At 42.5% G+C, this 17,346-nt stretch overlaps 9 protein-coding genes and 1 non-coding gene across 10 annotated transcripts; 5 read left to right on the top strand and 5 right to left on the bottom strand. All coding sequences in view use genetic code 12, as the record gives it.

The window, feature by feature from the left end:
- Nucleotides 1–704: 704 nt before the first annotated feature.
- On the top strand, nt 705–2,507 carry PGUG_02165 (GPI-anchor transamidase subunit; the record flags this gene model as incomplete). The annotated part of the gene is made up of 1 exon (XM_001486444.1): nt 705–2,507. One exon carries the CDS (start codon nt 705–707, stop codon nt 2,505–2,507), a length of 1,803 nt encoding a protein of 600 aa, XP_001486494.1.
- A 40-nt stretch (nt 2,508–2,547) lies between these two features.
- Nucleotides 2,548–4,056, bottom strand: PGUG_02164 (uncharacterized protein; the record flags this gene model as incomplete). The annotated part of the gene is made up of 1 exon (XM_001486443.1): nt 2,548–4,056. One exon carries the CDS (start codon nt 4,054–4,056, stop codon nt 2,548–2,550), a length of 1,509 nt encoding a protein of 502 aa, XP_001486493.2.
- Nucleotides 4,057–5,217: 1,161 nt separating this feature from the next.
- On the bottom strand, nt 5,218–6,690 carry URK1 (uridine kinase; the record flags this gene model as incomplete). Its single annotated transcript, XM_001486442.1, has 1 exon — nt 5,218–6,690. The coding sequence occupies one exon, from the start codon at nt 6,688–6,690 to the stop codon at nt 5,218–5,220; it is 1,473 nt and encodes a 490-aa protein (XP_001486492.2).
- Nucleotides 6,691–6,776: 86 nt separating this feature from the next.
- PGUG_02162 (DEAH-box RNA-dependent ATPase) lies at nt 6,777–9,440 on the top strand (the record flags this gene model as incomplete). Its single annotated transcript, XM_001486441.1, has 1 exon — nt 6,777–9,440. The coding sequence occupies one exon, from the start codon at nt 6,777–6,779 to the stop codon at nt 9,438–9,440; it is 2,664 nt and encodes an 887-aa protein (XP_001486491.2).
- A 164-nt stretch (nt 9,441–9,604) lies between these two features.
- On the top strand, nt 9,605–9,676 carry PGUG_06002. The gene has a single exon. It is a non-coding gene; the product is annotated as a tRNA-Gln (tRNA).
- Nucleotides 9,677–9,752: 76 nt separating this feature from the next.
- Nucleotides 9,753–11,192, top strand: PGUG_02161 (uncharacterized protein; the record flags this gene model as incomplete). Its single annotated transcript, XM_001486440.1, has 1 exon — nt 9,753–11,192. One exon carries the CDS (start codon nt 9,753–9,755, stop codon nt 11,190–11,192), a length of 1,440 nt encoding a protein of 479 aa, XP_001486490.2.
- A 6-nt stretch (nt 11,193–11,198) lies between these two features.
- Nucleotides 11,199–12,362, bottom strand: PGUG_02160 (uncharacterized protein; the record flags this gene model as incomplete). The annotated part of the gene is made up of 1 exon (XM_001486439.1): nt 11,199–12,362. One exon carries the CDS (start codon nt 12,360–12,362, stop codon nt 11,199–11,201), a length of 1,164 nt encoding a protein of 387 aa, XP_001486489.2.
- A 128-nt stretch (nt 12,363–12,490) lies between these two features.
- ZCF30 (Zcf30p) lies at nt 12,491–14,827 on the bottom strand (the record flags this gene model as incomplete). The annotated part of the gene is made up of 1 exon (XM_001486438.1): nt 12,491–14,827. The coding sequence occupies one exon, from the start codon at nt 14,825–14,827 to the stop codon at nt 12,491–12,493; it is 2,337 nt and encodes a 778-aa protein (XP_001486488.2).
- Nucleotides 14,828–15,153: 326 nt separating this feature from the next.
- On the top strand, nt 15,154–15,642 carry PGUG_02158 (uncharacterized protein; the record flags this gene model as incomplete). The annotated part of the gene is made up of 1 exon (XM_001486437.1): nt 15,154–15,642. One exon carries the CDS (start codon nt 15,154–15,156, stop codon nt 15,640–15,642), a length of 489 nt encoding a protein of 162 aa, XP_001486487.2.
- A 970-nt stretch (nt 15,643–16,612) lies between these two features.
- On the bottom strand, nt 16,613–17,242 carry PGUG_02157 (aminoacyl-tRNA hydrolase; the record flags this gene model as incomplete). Its single annotated transcript, XM_001486436.1, has 1 exon — nt 16,613–17,242. One exon carries the CDS (start codon nt 17,240–17,242, stop codon nt 16,613–16,615), a length of 630 nt encoding a protein of 209 aa, XP_001486486.1.
- Between the last annotated feature and the right edge of the window lie 104 nt (nt 17,243–17,346).

The raw sequence follows: 17,346 nt of genomic DNA, 5'->3' as shown, positions 1-17,346 counted from the left end.
CATATTTGTTTGTTGGGTAGATCACCTCAAATGGCTGGATTTTAAGGTGGGTTATTTTGGACCGGTTAGTGGCCACGAAGTGATGAAATTGGAATACATGGTGCAACATTTGGGAGAGATCTTCAACTTGTGAAGATGACCTGCGTGGTAACATTTGCAACCCAGGTTCAGACAGATTTATTCCCATAAATTTCAGCACAGAAAAATCCTCATTCAAGTCTTTGGAGAGGTATCTCTGGTACTCACGCAGCTGTTTCAGATTAGGCGCCACTTCCTCCATCAAATGAACTTGGGGCCAAATTTCTCGAAACACAGAATACTTGGTCTTAGTGAATTGAGGTATCCAGGCTTGTTCTTGTCGCTTGTATAAATAGTCCCACACATGCTCCATGCTTTCCAAGTCCATATCATTCAATATTCGATCCAAAATGCTGACTGCCTTGGTGACAGAACGAGAATCAACACCACTTCGATGTGGTCTGACTTTGTTTTGAAATTGTTGCTTCACCACTCCTTTCAACAAGCCCAAGCTTCTCAAATCAAGAGGTAATCGTCGTACCTTTGTTATGATATGCTTATAGGTTTCTACCACCTTGGCATTGTGCATTTTAAAAGGGGTATGCTTAACTTTGGTGTATCTACAAGAATATCTTTTTTAGACTGCGAAACTTTTATTCAGTTTATTCTTTCTCCACGTTACCACCATGGCACTTGCTGAAGCACTTCTACGCAAAGTGCACAAGTATGGACTTTTTCCCAAGATTGTCAGGCTACTACCTGTGATCTCTCTTGGTTTAGCAATTGCCAGTGCCGCTTGGCTTGCTAGTTTACCCATGGATGGAAACTACAGAAACACCTACATTTCAGAGAACGCGTTAATGCCAGCACAAGTTACATCGTATTTCCGAGAAAGTGAGTGGAACATTGTTCGTGGATACAGAGGCGAGATCTTGGGCATGGAACTCATGTCTGTAAGTGAAAGAAATGCAATTGTGGAAACGTGGTTGGCAGATATTGGCCTCAAGAGTGCTTACCATGTAAACCAAGATGGAGATGACACGTTGTATGCTATAATGCATGCGCCACGAGGCGACGACACCGAGGCAATGGTGCTTTCCATACCTTGGCAGACGTCGGATGGAAAGTATAACGTGGGAGGAGCTGCTTTGGGTATGGCATTGAGTCGTTACTTTAGTCGCATGTCGATCTGGTCAAAAAATATTATCGTTGTGTTTTCTCCTGATGGCCATGAATCGCTTCGTTCGTGGGTGGAAGCTTATCATACGTCTTTGGACAATACTGCTGGCTCAATAGATGCTGCCATAGTGATGGAGTTTGCTAGTAGTTCTGATCACTTTGACTACTATGAAATCCACTACGAGGGTCTCAATGGCCAGTTACCCAACTTGGACCTCATTAACACAATTGTGACCGTTGCAAGTGGAGAGGCGATTGGCTGCTCTTTACAGGAAGCATCATTGAGTCAATTAGGTACCAATAATTACTCGTCTCGTTTGCGTACCATGTTGAAAAGTATAGTCAGTATGACGCTTGCTGGAATCACCCCAAATAGCCCCGGTTGTGAGGCGTTTTCCGGATGGCAGATTCAGGCGGTTACCCTCAAAGCCAAGGGTGAGTCGGGCCGCCATGATGTGACACAATTTGGGAGAATTGTCGACTCAACTTTCAGATCAGTTAACAACTTGTTGGAAAAGTTCCACCAGTCGTTCTTTTTCTATCTTCTTCTTTCACCAACAAACTTTGTCTCCATTGGTACTTACCTTCCGTCTGCGATAATGTTTGCTGTTGCATATGCCTTGAGTTCTCTTGGTTGTCTTTTGTCGAGTGGAATCACAGCAACCAAATATTTGCACAACATTGGCTACACCCTTTCTTTATTCACGAGTTTGCAAGTTGTGTGCTATTCTCTTTGCGAGGGTTTACCGTTTTTGTTGAGACAAGCGTCCGATAAAGAGGAAGCTGCCGGGGTGATTCTTCAAGTATTATCTTTTTTAAGTGCGGTGATCGCCTTGGGGCCCATCCTTACCCGTTCTCGCAACATCAAATTACTTGATAGAACAACATCATCGGCTATGATAGCGTTGTGTCTTTTCTTTATTGCCATGCTCGTGACAGCTTTGTTAATCGTTCACTTTGCACTTGCATTAGCTTTGGGTGTGTTGTGTCTTCCATTGACTTTCATATACCCAATCATCTCCACCAAGGTTAATGCCAGGGAAAAATCTATCAAGTCAGAGTTGAAAATCTGCTTATGTTCAATACTTTCCAACCCTTTTTTCCTTATCTACGTTGCTGGCGAGATTCTTGGATTAGGAGTGAGTCCCGTTGACATCATGACTGGATTGTTAACTTCGTGGCACACTTTGCAATGCTGGACATGGTATGTGTTCATTTTGGGGTGGTTCTGCGTGTGGTTGGGAATCTCACTTACAGCTACATTTGGTCGTTTCGAACCTGAAGTTACCAGAACAAAAAAAGAGGAATAGTTGCATTATCTACACCCCATACATATAAATAACAGCACCTTTACTGGCTGTAAGTCTTTACGAACTCTTTATGAAATTTGGACCAATTTTCTATCCAGTCGTTTCCTGGTGCCAAAAATGTAGTTCTGAGGTGATACGTGCCCTGGACTTGTCCAAAGCCATTTCCTGGAATGCAGCAAATTCCAGTCTTCTCTAACAATGCTGTGCAGTAAAGTTCATCCACTGTAAGCTCCATTTCGTGAGCTTTTTGAAAAAGCTTTTCATACTTCTCTTGGCTAAAGTTCAACTTTGGGAAAAGATACATTGCTCCCATTGGTTTGTTACAAGTGATGTCTTCCATGTTGTTGAAGGCAGCATGCAATTTTTGCGATCTTTCTCTCAAGTCGTTGTGGATTCCAGAGGTTTCCTTGTGGTAAAGTTCGTAAGATGGGTCACCTTTCTTTGGAGGATTGACCATAAGTTCTACTAAAGCCTGACCTGAAACGACAGAACACAAGTTGATGGAAGCCAACTTGAAAACGACATCTTTAACTTCCTTGGTAAATCCAACAAGTTCCATGTATCCTCCTCTTTGACCACACTCACCACTAACACCTTTAGAAGTGGAGTGTAAAGAAGCAACTTGAACATTTTCGTACAATTCAGGATTAGATTGACGCATTTCGTAGAGCACCTTTCTGACAGATATGAATTCTCTCTCAAAGACATTATTTTGGTACACTTCATCGGCAATCAAAACGATGCCATGTTCAGCAGCAATATTGATGAGTTCAGAAATATCTTCTTTGGAGAGTATGGCACCGGTTGGATTTCCCGGGTTGATCACCACCAATGCTTTTATGTGTATACCTTTTTCCTTGTTTTGTTGAATCAAGTCTCTAATTTGAGCCGGATCAGTGGCCCAATTCTGGTCTTCATTAAGAAAGTATCCCACAGGAACCGCATTATTCAAGGCAATGGTAGCAGTATAAAGCGGATACTGAGGAATTGGAATCAAAAATCCCGATTTTTCACTCGTAGACAAGATGTCGAGTAAATAAGATACAGCCGCTGACGCACCGGCGGTCAAGAAGATGTTATCGGGATTAGATTTGAAGCCATCCCGCTTGGAAATAAACTCGGCGACTGATTCACGAATATGGGGGTCACCTTGTGAGTGAGAATATGCTCCCACAGAACCCACACTGTTGAGAATCGACTTAGCCCTCTCAACAACATCTGCGGGGAAGAAGTTGTCCACTTCGAGCAATTTAGGATATTGAAGAATAGACAATACTTGGCGGTACCACGTCAATGGTTTTTGGTCTAGCTGTTGTGGATTACCGATGTTAGCACTAATTATACGATCAAACGTAAAGCTCTGAGGATCCTGTTCCAATTTGGACCGAAGTTCATCGGCACGAATGGGAATCTTTCCACGAACGGCATATTTCGCTTCCAAAGTCAGCTGGTTCAAATCCTTAGCATGAAGTGGAGGTGCCGGTTTGAACGAAATGCATCTCTGGAAAACTTTGGTTACTAGATTCGTAGCTCCACGAACAGTTCTCATTACCCTAAATGCCGACTCAGCTGTTATCTTTAAGTTCGCGAACGGGAATTAAATGCCGGAGAGGTTTGGGGTGCGGCAGCGAACAGAGTCAAGAGCGCCGTGTAGGCAGAAGTGTGCGAAGATATGTGATGAATGTGGGGTGAATGAGTTTTCTAATGAGTGTGAATGGCATGGTTACTTTTTCGGTATGTGATGACACGATTACATACTATTTGCAGTATGATGCCGTTTAAAGCAAAGAGGCGCATGCGGAGTTACCCCAGATTTATAATCGAAAAAATAGGAGTGTGAGATCGACACCATGATTTGCGCATGAAAAGATGGGATTTGCAGCCATTTGTGTGGAATGATCTGTTGTTGCATCATTTAATTGTTGCTGCATCCTCGTTTGCATTCTTGCTGCATATTTGCTGCATATTTGCATTATTTTGATCATGCAGCAACGTTTTCGCAGCAAGATTTGCAGCAAGCAGAGTTATTAGTCAACAATGAAAATTTTGTTCTTAGAGCAGCAACGCAAGAATCATGACGACTTGGTGTTTGTTTATCTTTCATGCTAGATTGCTCCAACGTCATCCCCAGTACGTTAAATTTTCGCGTTCAGCAATCATGGCAAAGGGAATGCTGCACATCGCGTCGCTCAAAACGTACTTAGCCTGCATGCCTCTACAGTGATAACATGATTTTGATGCGGAGATGATACGCCCCCTGCAGGGCGCAATTAATCCTCCTAATACTTTACGTTGCAGGATTATAAAATGTGGATATTTTTTCAAATTATACTCTACAAGATTTTCACACCTTAAATATTATGTCTCGCAAATTCAGTCTCGCAGTGGAAATAGATGAACCCAGTGACCCTAAATGTCCTGCCAATGCCTTCTTAGTCGACTCTTCTGAATCATCTCCAAAAGCTGAAAATATTCAGTTGAATACCACTATATATCGACGTTCTTCATGCCCTTCACTTAGTGTACAAGACCACGAAGAACACTCTGCAAAAGACCAAAGTAATGAACACCAGCGAAGATATTCCATATGTGAGTTTGACGGGTTCAACTCACCTCCTGATTGCAACCGTTTGTCTCCTCAACACAATCATCACCAAAGGCGACACTCAGTGGCTCTTCGATTTTCTCCACCGAGAAGCACGTAATACCTTCATGTTCCAAAATAAACCTTGTCGATCCATCTCTTTCTGAATGGTCTATGGATATCCTTGAATCCTTCTGGATTATAATCCTTTGGTGTTTCACCCATATCCAATTCACTCAATTTGCCAATTACCATGTTAATTCCGGGGAAAACTCGTAATATTCTCCGCATTCCTAACTCAGTACACAAGTAGGTACAAAGAATAATGTTTTCTTGAGGTACCTGGTGGTCAATAAGTACTTGAATTGCCATAATCGCTGCTGCCCCACTAATCACCTGGGCATCACACAATAATACCCGGCCATTGCTTATCTTGTATAGGTCTTTAGGTAATGATTCCGTATGCAATTGAGGTTCTCCTGTAAGAGAATCAGACTGAATTAACAATTTTCCAATGGAAATTTCGGGAAATGTCTTTTTGATAGCAGTCATAAAACAGTCCCCCAGTCGAATAATGTTGACGGCTACCACCTCACCAATGTGCTTGATTCCATTGAATTTGTAGTTGGTAGCAGTGGTGACTTCCTTTGGTTCATAAGCAGTCAAGTCATCCAACGCAGCTTCGATGATGAGGATGGAAATTCGTTCAAAGTAGAAAATAAAGTCTGTTCTCTCTGTTTCAACATTAAATAAAATGGAATTGATACCCAAGGTGTGGTTATTATTTGGTATCAATTTGACATTTGGGTGTTTTTCAAGGTTAAATTCTTGCTTGATTCCCAACTCCGTCAACCGCTGCAAATGCAACACAGATTTCTTTCCAAGCTGTTTCTGAACATGCTGAATCATGAGATCAATTGCCTTTGTATTTTCCAATCCTCTTGGAATAATTATATCGGCTTGGTTCATGGTAGGGTTGACATATCTAACTGCATTGGGCTTGACAAAACCTTCCCATTGATCCATGACTCCACTAGGGTCTCTCCCACGAAACAATGTATCTCTCGTGAGCCGCCGCGCTAGGCAAACATCCAAATCGGTATCGACATACACTTTAAGATCCATAAGATCGGTGAGTCGAGAATCGTAAAGAGCCATTATACCTTCGATGATAATGACATTTGCACCGTAGATTGTCGTCACCTTCTTTGTTCTTGCATGGTTTTTGAACGAATACACCGGAATCTGTGTCTTTTTGCCGGCTCTGAGTGACTTCACCGTCTCTACCAAAGAATCGAGATCGAACGATGCTGGCTCATCGAAGTCATATTGGTTTTTAAATGCTCTTTCACGTTCCTCGGGATTCAAATCCTTGTAGAAGTTGTCAAAGGAGAGAATCACAGTCCAAGGCTGGTTCAATTCCTGAATGATTCGTTGTGACACCGATGTCTTTCCCGAGCCTGAATTACCTGCCACGCCAATAATGTACGGTTCTGTCCATGGAGGAATGTACGCTCCCTTTTCTCTTTCCTCGGGTCCTGGACTGAAGAAGGAATCGTTCTTCAGAGGAATGATTCTAGAGGGGATCTTAGAGGCCATCTCGAGATGATTGTGCAAGATGCGAAGAGGTGAGATAAGAGACGCACGACCGGTGATGAGATGAGCGCGACAACTCGAGTGTAGCTATGGATAATATACAGACGGGGCAGGCGACGAGGAGGAAACGAGGAAGCTGGGAAGATGAGGAGAGGAATAAAGAGGAGCAAGATAGTTCAGGGAAGACTAATGAGGAACAAGATAGTTTAGAGAAGAATAACGAGGAACAAGATACTTCATCGAAACCAAATCCTGGAGTGACTTTTCAAAGTGAACCAAAGTCAGCACTGCAACGTGAAGCTTCCAGGCGCCGCTATCTTGTTCAGAGACGTGCTGCCAAAATTGAAGAGCTCAAGCAGGAAATTGAGATTTATGAAACGAAACGCCTTTCAGCTTACGAAGAGAAAGAATACAAGAAGAAGAAACGTACCCTTGAAATATTACTAGAGCTTGATGATGCCGAGCCGGTTCAGGCTTATAACATGCCAGCAAGCTACATTGACGATAATGGACGACTAGACGCAAAGCGAACCAACGAAGCATTGCATGCCAAGTCTGGCTACGATGAATCGTATGTTCATCCTCAGAAACGTAACAAATACGACAACGAATGGGAGTCTAAACAACTAGAGAGAGCGCAGCAAATGGTGGGAGCTGGCGATTCAATTCAAGTTGCAGACAATGACAATTATGAATACGTATTTGATCGTTCTCAGCATGTCGATTTTGGTGATATAGAAGTTGACGATCCTGGTTCTGACGAGGTTTCTGAACCAAGTGGTGTACCAGATACCATTCTGGAGGTCCGCAAATCCTTACCAGTATATCGTTATAGAAAAGAGTTTCTCGATCTCGTGGAAGCTAATCAAATTATAGTTGTTGTTGGAGAGACAGGTTCGGGTAAAACAACCCAGCTCCCACAGTATCTTCATGAAGCAGGTTATACGCTGAAAGATGGAAAGATATTGAAAGTTGGGTGTACTCAACCAAGAAGAGTTGCAGCTATGTCTGTTGCCAAAAGAGTGGCTGAGGAAATGGGTGCTCGTCTTGGAGAAGAGGTTGGTTACAGTATGAGATTTGAAGCTCTTACAAGTGAGAAAACAGTACTTCAGTACTTGACAGATGGTATGCTCCTACGTGAGTTTATGACGGATCCTGAGCTTTCTTCTTATAGTGCGTTGATGATCGATGAAGCCCACGAAAGAACAATTTCCACTGAGGTGATTTTGAGTTTGTTGAAAGATATAACAAAAGTCAGAAAAAATCTCAAAGTCATTGTGGCTTCTGCTACAATTAATGCCGAAAAGTTTTCCCAATTCTTCGACAATGCGCCTATTTTTAATGTTCCTGGTCGTCGCTTCCCCGTGGATATCCACTTTACAAAGAGCCCAGAAGCAAATTATATCCAAGCGGCCATGACAACTGTGTTCCAGATCCACACAACACAGGGTCCTGGTGATATTCTTGTGTTTTTGACGGGCCAAGATGAGATTGAAACTATGCAAGAGAGCATCGATGAAGCATGCGAGCGACTAGGCTCGCTGATAAAAAAATTAATTGTCTGTCCCATTTATGCCAACTTACCCTCTGAGCTCCAAAGCAAGATCTTTGAGCCCACCCCTCCAGACTGCCGTAAAGTGGTTCTTGCAACGAATATTGCCGAAACTTCCATTACCATCGATGGTATTTCGTACGTCATAGATCCCGGATATGTCAAGGAAAACGTATTCAATCCTGCTACAGGTATGGAGTCGTTGGTGGTTGTTCCATGTTCTCGCGCTTCGGCAAACCAACGAGCTGGTAGAGCTGGAAGAGTAGGGCCTGGAAAATGCTTTCGGCTTTACACCAAATGGTCGTTTGATAATGAGCTTCAACTAAACCCCACGCCGGAGATTTTAAGAGCAGACTTGACTCAAATCGTTCTTTTGCTCTTGTCGTTGGGAATTACCGATCTAGTCAACTTTGATTTCATGGACCCTCCCAGTTCGAATGCACTTATCAAGTCGCTTGAATTGTTGTATGCACTTGGAGCTCTCAATTCCTCTGGCTCTTTAACTAAGACAGGAAGATTAATGGCAAAGTTTCCTATAAGTCCCAAGTTTACCAAGAGTCTCATAACTGGCTCAGATCTCAAGGTAATTAGCCAGATACTCTCGGTGGTGGCCATCTTGGGCGAAAGCTCTAACCTTTTTTATAGGCCAAAAGACAAAAAGGAGCAGGCTGATTCAAGAAAGGAAAGTTTTGCGGAGCCCCAAGGGGATCATTTGATGTTGCTTAATTTGTGGAATCAATGGAAAGATACTGGATACTCTAATCAATGGTGTCAGGACAACTTTGTGCAATACAAAACTCTCAAAAGAACAAAAGAAGTCAGAGAACAATTAGAGCGTTTATGCTATCATGCCGGGATGTTCGACGAGTCTGACGAGCCTGTGGATCTAGCACCAGAAGAGCAAACATTACGTATCCAAAAGGCTATAGTTTCTGGATTTTTCACAAATGTTGCTCGTTTGTCAAAAATGGGAGATTCTTTCAAGACTATAAAAAAGAATCAAACGGTAAGTATACATCCCTCATCCGTTGTATACAAGCTAAAGCCACCTCCCAAGCTTATATTATACCATGAACTTGTCTTGACCAGTAAGGAGTTCATGAGAAACTGCATGACCATCGATGACGAATGGCTCCGGGAAGCAGCCCCACATTACTACTCTTCAAAAGAGTTGGAAATGGTTGCAAAAAAGAAAAAGTAGCCAACAAGTGTAATATAGGAAATTTAAGAGTAAGTCAGAGTACGCTCAATCATAATACATATTTCAACAAAGGTTGCCTACATCAGTTCATCAAGTTGAGCACAACTGCGGTGGTCCCAAATGATCGCTCTTGAATACCAGGTCCAGTAGAGTAAACACAATTCGGTTGTATAGTGTAGTGGTTATCACTTTCGGTTTTGATCCGAACAACCCCGGTTCGAATCCGGGTACGACCTATTTTTTTTAAGTCTTGTGCGGCCGATCCGGGCTTGGTGAAAAACACGTCTTCGATATTACTTGCTTCCACACCTTATGAGCCAAAGGTCACTCCTTCCTTTTGCATACACTTCCTCGGTTTCTGAGGAGGTACCACTCAATACAGAACCACGAGATAGGGCCATAATTGACGAAAATGCCACGAGTATGTATCACACAAGAACAAGTAACAGGGTGAGGCGGGAACTTCCCGAGCATGTTTCGATCCCAATGTTGAAAAGAAAGATGGGAGCCAGTTTCAATGAAAAGGATGATGTGAAAAGACGGGATATAAATGATCTGGAAGAAATGGAAGGGAGCGAAACAACTATGGTGGACGAGATAGATGAATATCTGGAAGGGAACCAGGTTCCAAAAAGAGTTTTCAAGCGCCCAACAAAGGTTCCATCCACATTTCTTCCAAGTAGCCCTCCAATTGAGCCCCTTGATAACTTTGGTTCCGACTTGGATATGACCACAGGTACCGATCCCATTCTTCCTAGCTCACCCAGTAGGGAGCACCGAGATGATCAGTATTGGGCGAGAATGAGCCAGTCACCACTGAAAGCACGAAACCTCAGTTCGGATGCCGATTTTGGTATTGATCGCTTCAATAGGTTCAAAAACCCTTCAATTCAACAGTTCCAATCAAGTGAAGCAGACGAAGCAGCACTAGAATTGAGAAGGAACTCCCATGATAGGGCACGCGACATCATAATGGCTTGCTTCGAAGACATCAATACCACAATAAATCTCGAAAGTATGAATCTTGTTGATATACCTGAGGAAATCAAAGACTTTGATAACTTGGTTATCTTTAATTCCGAACCCACCACACAAATCTCATTTCAGCTTTACCTCACAAACAACTCAATAACGTTCCTACCCCCAGCATTATTTGACTTTCGTAGGCTTAATGTCCTCGGTCTACGTCAAAACAAGATACATAGCATTCCCCCATTGGTGAAACGACTCAAGAACCTCACTGACTTATACCTCGGTACCAACAGACTATCTTTCCTCCCTCGACAAATATTGGAGCTCGAAAACCTACACACATTTCGTGCTGGCCCAAATCCATATATCAAAATACCCGAGGATGCTATTTCCATAACTACTTCTACCCTTAACCCCGTCAAGATGATCAAGTACGTCACACCAGTGCGTTACCTCAAGAACAAATCGCTGATTCCTACTTTGAGAACTTTTTGCTTAAATACCATCGCCAAGTACGATGTGTCTTACCATGAGACCAAAGTATGGAAAAAGAATACTCCTCATATACATCATTCATTACTTACTAAGGCTATATCGAGGGGACAGTATGAGGAAACATGTAGTGAATGTGATTTGATAGTGGTCGATCCTGCGGCTGAAGCATATGAATGGTGGGATATCTTGCAAAATAAAGACATTCCAATAAAGCGTGAATTTTGCAGTGGAATGTGTGCTAGAAAGTGGGAATCTTCATACCTAGAGTTGTCGAACGATTCGTGATATCCTTCAGGAGCTGGCGACGAGCTTCACGTAATTATGAGGAAAAAGTCCAACTTTACCATCAAGCTCTCCTTTCCACCATCCCTTACCCTTGTCAAGGAGCTTGACTCGGTCGCCCTTCTTGATTGTAAGATCACCATCTTGTTGAGCCTCAAAATCATAGAGTGCAATGCATACTTCCGTTGATTGATCTTTCTTATCTGGAGACGCCGAAGATTTTGCATTCAGATATCGATTGACAATTTTAAAACCATCAATTTCCCTTGTCAATGTGGAGAGACCAACCTGCGGATCACTGTCGCCGTTTGTAACCTTGAACACTTCTTCTAGGCTTGTCAACTGCAAATCGACTTGATAGAAGATAGTCAACTGAAGATAATATACCATTTGTTGCAATGTTGTCGTAAGCTCATCATTAAGCTGAAGAAGTTTTGGCATTGTCGACTTTAGGGTGAAGTTGACAGCCTCGTAGTCTTGAAGTAGCATTTCAGCTTTCCTTTCTTGACTGAAAAGCTGTTGCGATTGCTTTAGACTGAGCTGGTTGGCCTCCTTCTTCTTAAGCAAGTCATTCAATTCAAATGTGGTTCTACTGTACTGAGTGAGAATTGACTGGCGGTTTTTCATGGTTTTGCCTATGCTGTCAATATATTTTTGTGCTTCCAGTGCTTTAGTAGTAACAACTTCCCGAACAAAATCAAGTTCTTTTTGATTACGTTTGTGGATTCGCTCACTAATATCAGCAAGATCAGAAGAGCGGGCCCACAGGGCATATCCATTGCCAAATTGAAGGCACTTAGTTTGAGACAGAAAGAGGGAGGACCTCTCGATAGACTGATATTCACCTAGTTTAGTTAGAGTTGACTTGGACAAACTGTGATACGGATCAAACACAGCTTTAGCTGATTCACCTATCTTCCTCGATGTTTGCAACAATTCGTCGAAATTGATACAATACGCATCAATGTGTCTGACCAATTCTTTCAAATTTTTCTCCATACAGTTGATTCTTAGTTTCAAATCATCATATTCTTCATCGATAATTGCATCTTCAACCCACTTTTTTTTGAATTGAAGTGCCGCCTTGGTACCAATGGCACAGATCGAGCTCTTTACCGGAGATTCTGCTTTCCGCAACAGCTCTATCAATGAAGAGATCAGTCCCAAATCCATTTTTTTTGGGGTGAAAAATACAGTAGTTGATTGTGAGTACAAATGGGTGCAAAATTCCAAATTGGGTCTCACTAATGTGAAATTACATAATTTTGCAAATTGTCTAAATTTTACATTATAATGAAATGCTATGGATGGCCATGATGCGAGCCAGGCCAAGCAGATATCTTTTCTGGAGCTGGGCTCGACCCAGCACTACTTGATGTGTCATATACATCTGGTATTGCCGTGGAATTTGAACTCAGCTCATTTAATTGTGACAACTGCATTTTTAAATTTTCTTTGATTTCTTGAGAAAGGTCTGATTCTTCAAGTATCTTTTGAGAAAGGCTGGTCGACTTTTCGGTAAATATGTCTTCCAAACTCTTTACTATACGGTCGCCAAACACCTTATCCGTGGGCAAGTTTTGGTATATCTTGCGTTGTAAAGATCGCACCGTCCGCAAGTTTGCGATAGTCTTGGCAAAAGATTCTTCGGAATTCGTGGCAGCAGAGGAACTCTCCATCTCTGGACTCAACAACAATAGAGCCGCATAATAAAGCATGATATGAATATGCACTGGCACATATTTGAGGTTCTCATGAATATCTTTGTCGTTCAACACTAAATTCAATACCGTCTGTGCCGCATTCATAGCAATACTTCGACTGACCGCCGCTTCGTCTTCAGACACAAATCCTTTGTTGGAGATGAACTCTTCGTCTTCGCTATCGTCTGAAGAGTCATCTGTTCCAGTAGACTGAACCGGTGTAATTTTTTTGAAATTTCTTCCAGTTTGTAGCGAACCCACCCATTTTGGAAGCATTTGCCTTGAATCTCCCGCATCCACCTTAAGATTTTTCTCCGAAAGAGAGTTTATGTGCATCTTGGCAAAATTGTAGTATATAAGAGTGGACTTCGATGACCACACAGAGCCATGATTTGCAGGAGACAAGAGCACTGTCCACGAAACCATCCACTTGTCCAATTCTAAATTGCTTTTGGACGGTATACCAAAAGATGACGGTGCAAGAAGATCCCATGCAGAACCTCTGAAGGCTTCATTGAGGGCTTGGTTGTATTCCACCTGGGAAACAAGCCTTAGGTCTGTGAACAGGGAATGCACTTCCTGTGACTCTTCTCTGACATCACTGTCTTTGATCGACTTTAGTGACGCTTTAATAGCTTTCTTGGGCTCGAGTAATATTTTCCTACTATTTTTGAGCGAATATTCTTGAGCATTCACAATCGGTTGACGATTGAAAGTCAAACTTTGCTGTCCATCAAGGACATATAACAAGTACCAAAGCTTGATTCTGTCATTTTCTCCTAGCATCAGGTTTGAAGAGGATTTTCTAGCCACCGGTGAATCCAATTGTATTTCCTTTGCGAGTTGCAATGCGAGGCCAGTAAACATTTGTGACTCTGAAAGCCAGAAGCTACAGAGCACCAAGGCAACAATGGTATTGAAAATATCCATCTCGTTACCTGATTTAGCTCTGAAAAAGGAGTCACTGCAAAGCTGTCGGAGATAAACTTGAAGTTGAGCCAGCTTCTTGGATAGGCTCTCATTAGGATGATGCATGGAGGCTATTGTACATATTGCGCATACAAGGATCGGCGATGTTTCCCAGATATTATCTACCTGGAATTTCGAGATCTCGAAACCAAATAGCTGTTGCGATATATGGGCGTCGAAGAAGCTGAATAGGTCCCTGGCGTTGTCTAAAGTGAGATATCCGCCTCTAAAATCATCTGGAACTTCTAAGCGAGGCTTTTTTATGTCTTGGGGTACATTTTCCAAAGCTCGTTTCTTTTGCAGGCTCTTTATTTGTCTGCGCTGTAGCTCATCATCATTTTGACGTCTCTGATGCTCTAAATTGGAACTAAGGGTATGGTATTGAGCTTGGTTTTCGAGCAATAGCCGCTGGTTTGACTTCATTATATCAACCAAGTCACTGAGTTTCGAGTCCAATGAGTCTATTCGGCCTTCGACTTGATTATTCCACTGGCCTTGGTTTACCTGGCTTTGGTTTATTTGGCTCTGGTTTATTTGGCTCTCTATTTGGCCCATGGGTCGTGCCGGTAAATGTACATCATTTTGGTTAAGATGGTTGTTGTGAGTCTGTGGCTGGACCAGCGCTTGTGGAGTCTGATTAGGCTGCTGACCAAACGAGCTGTTGTTGTTCGTCATTACTGGAACTTGTCCATTTACGAATGGTGGTGATAACATGAAACGCACATCTTGTGGGGCAGGTTGAATGTTTCGGTACTGATTATAAGACGGGATACCATTGGAGGTCAGTGCGGTGGGAGGAGGAGCAATCAGTGGTAATTTTAACGAGGGAAGTTTTGGGGTAAATTGACAATTATAGGCATGGCCATTTTTTATGCACCGTTCACACGGAAGCGTTCGATCATATATACATTTGACTTTAGACTTTTTGCAGCTGGCACATGGCTTGGTGCGTTTCTCCTTAGCCATTTTGGTGACTGGTTACCGTCCACAGTAATCTCGTTGTGGTGGCTTCGAAAACGTCATTGAGCGCTTGGGCGCCGTATCTGAGATGAGGCCATGTGCAGGAATAATACCGGAGGAAAACGGACAAAGAATGCTACAACCAGGAATCAGTAGGTAAAGATTCAGTAGGTGAAGACTCGATTTCTCTGAGCAAACTGATTGCATCACCTTTTTTTGTCTTCTTTTTTTGATACCATTGTTCAGATAGGCGAATCATTTGCATTTCTGCATATGCATTCGACTGCATACGACGTATTCCCCGGATTCCACATGCGATCACTAAGCGTACCATGTCTATGAAACCCAGAATCAAAAACTTCTTTGGAGCAGCCAGACAGTATGTAGTATCGGGTGCCTCCAACAACCCTAGCAAATTTGGGTTCAAAATTACCCTGTGGTACGTTGCTCATGATCTTCCTGTCATTCCAGTGAACCCAAAAGAGAAAGAGATCCTCGGAAAAGAAGTGATCCCATCGGCAGAGGAGGTTCTCAAGCTGGTGATTGAGGCAAAAGATGTTGGTGAGCATAAATTATCACAAGTTGACGGAGTAAGTATTTCTTTCTTGACCCCACCTTCGGTCACAGCTAGTACCCTCAAGCAACTTTCAACTGTGGAAGGATACAAAAATGCCATAAAAGGATTATGGTTCCAACCGGGAAGCTACGACAGAGAGGTGATAGCTGTTAGTGAACAGATCGGCTTGTTCGACAGGGTTGTATATGAGGACGAATGTATCTTGGTCAGAGGAGAGGAGGGCCTTTATAGTGCTAACTTATGATTTATTTTACGTACTTTAAGATTGTACATGCTACTTACAGATTAGTCAAGCATTTTCTTGATGTAATTTCCCCATGTATCGTCAGGGTGATGTGGTGGTTGATGTGGGTCGGTGGACTCCTGGTCACCATTGGGCCACACTTCTATAGTATAAGGAAAGGGGCAACTCTCAAGTGAGGTTATTGGGGGTATATGATGCTTGTTGGTATCCACATAGTCTATAATTTTGGTCAATGTGGACTCAAATGGATTGGCTCGGATACTTTCAAGTCTTGAGGTTCCAGTCAATTGCGAGTGGTTTAGGTATTTGGACTATCACGGTCGTTGAACACACAGTTTACGCTTGATTGGTCCATTGCTCCCATAGCTTTAAGTCTTCCTGTGGGATTTGGTTTGACCAAACCAGTCCCGACTTTTTCTTGGATTTGAAGGGGTCCTTATCAAGAAACAGCACCACTATTGTCGGTAGTCTTGTAGATGTTTCCGGCTTTAGGCTTTTGACTAACTCATTGATCTTTTCATCCATCATTCCATCTAGTTCTGGAAGACCCTCGGCCATGGGATATGATATATCTAGAAACTCGTGACTAGTGGGAACTATGGGTCCAAATAAACGATGGAAAAAGATGGTCCAAAGTACTCCTAAAAGTTAGTAAACGAAAGCAGGATATCTAACTATATAACTTACCCTTTAGTGACTCCCTGACCACCGATCGGTCCGCCGTCATCTGCAACAGGAAATGCATAGATATATTAGCGTGTTTGTGACTGTTGGGCTGATCTTATCTACCTGCAGACAAGCAATATGGGGAAGGCTAAGGCTGAACATGACTTAGAGTCAGTTACATGAAAAGCGGTAAGAATATGACGAAAATACAATCAGTGCTATCTACAAGGCATACTATTGTGATTTTTCCACATTTACTCAGATTAGAGCATCCTTTCTATAACAAAGTCCACCTCTCGACCTTTCACTTGTGATTTATGCTATCGTTTATCACTTGGCTGACAAGCACAGAAGCCTTCTCTAAGACTTTTTCGAGCTCAGCTCTTTCACTTGTGGTAAACTTTGACAATACGTAGTCTGATACCTCCTTTTGACCTTTATTTGGTCGTCCAATACCCACTGAGAGTTTGGTATATTTGTTCCCCATGGCACTATCAATTGACTTTAGCCCATTGTGTCCTCTAGCACTTGTACCTGGTCCACGAAGCTGTAATTTTCCAAGATCTTTTTGTAGCTCATCGTGTACAACCAACAAGGTCTTGTCTTTTCCATATCGTTGAGTTATTTTAGAAACTGGTTTTCCTTGGGTATTCATATAAGAACCAATTGACCTTGCCAAGACGACATTCCCATCACTAGAAGTGCTAATCTCTCCACCGAATGTCTTGTCATCTGCCCACGGCCCGTATTCAATTGGAACATTATTTCTATGCAATTCATTAATTATCCAATGACCAACGTTATGCCTTGTATCCTTGTATTGGGGTTCTGGGTTTCCAATAGAGACTACTAGAACGCCGCCAGATCGGGTGGAGAGTAGCCTGTAGCCAATTCGTATTACTTTTCCATAGCTTGAAACCTTGCAAATGTACATTCTTTTTTTCGCAGCTCGCACAAAATAGATTTACTGAAAATACCCTGCTTAACTCTCGCTGTCATAATAACGTATAACTATGAAACTTCTATAGCGATATAAAT

This window comes from Meyerozyma guilliermondii, genomic scaffold (genome assembly GCF_000149425.1).
Source record: "Meyerozyma guilliermondii ATCC 6260 scaffold_2 genomic scaffold, whole genome shotgun sequence".
Lineage (NCBI taxonomy): Eukaryota > Fungi > Ascomycota > Pichiomycetes > Serinales > Debaryomycetaceae > Meyerozyma > Meyerozyma guilliermondii.
Note: the sequence above shows the minus strand (reverse complement) of the source record. Positions and strands in the feature narration are given on the sequence as shown.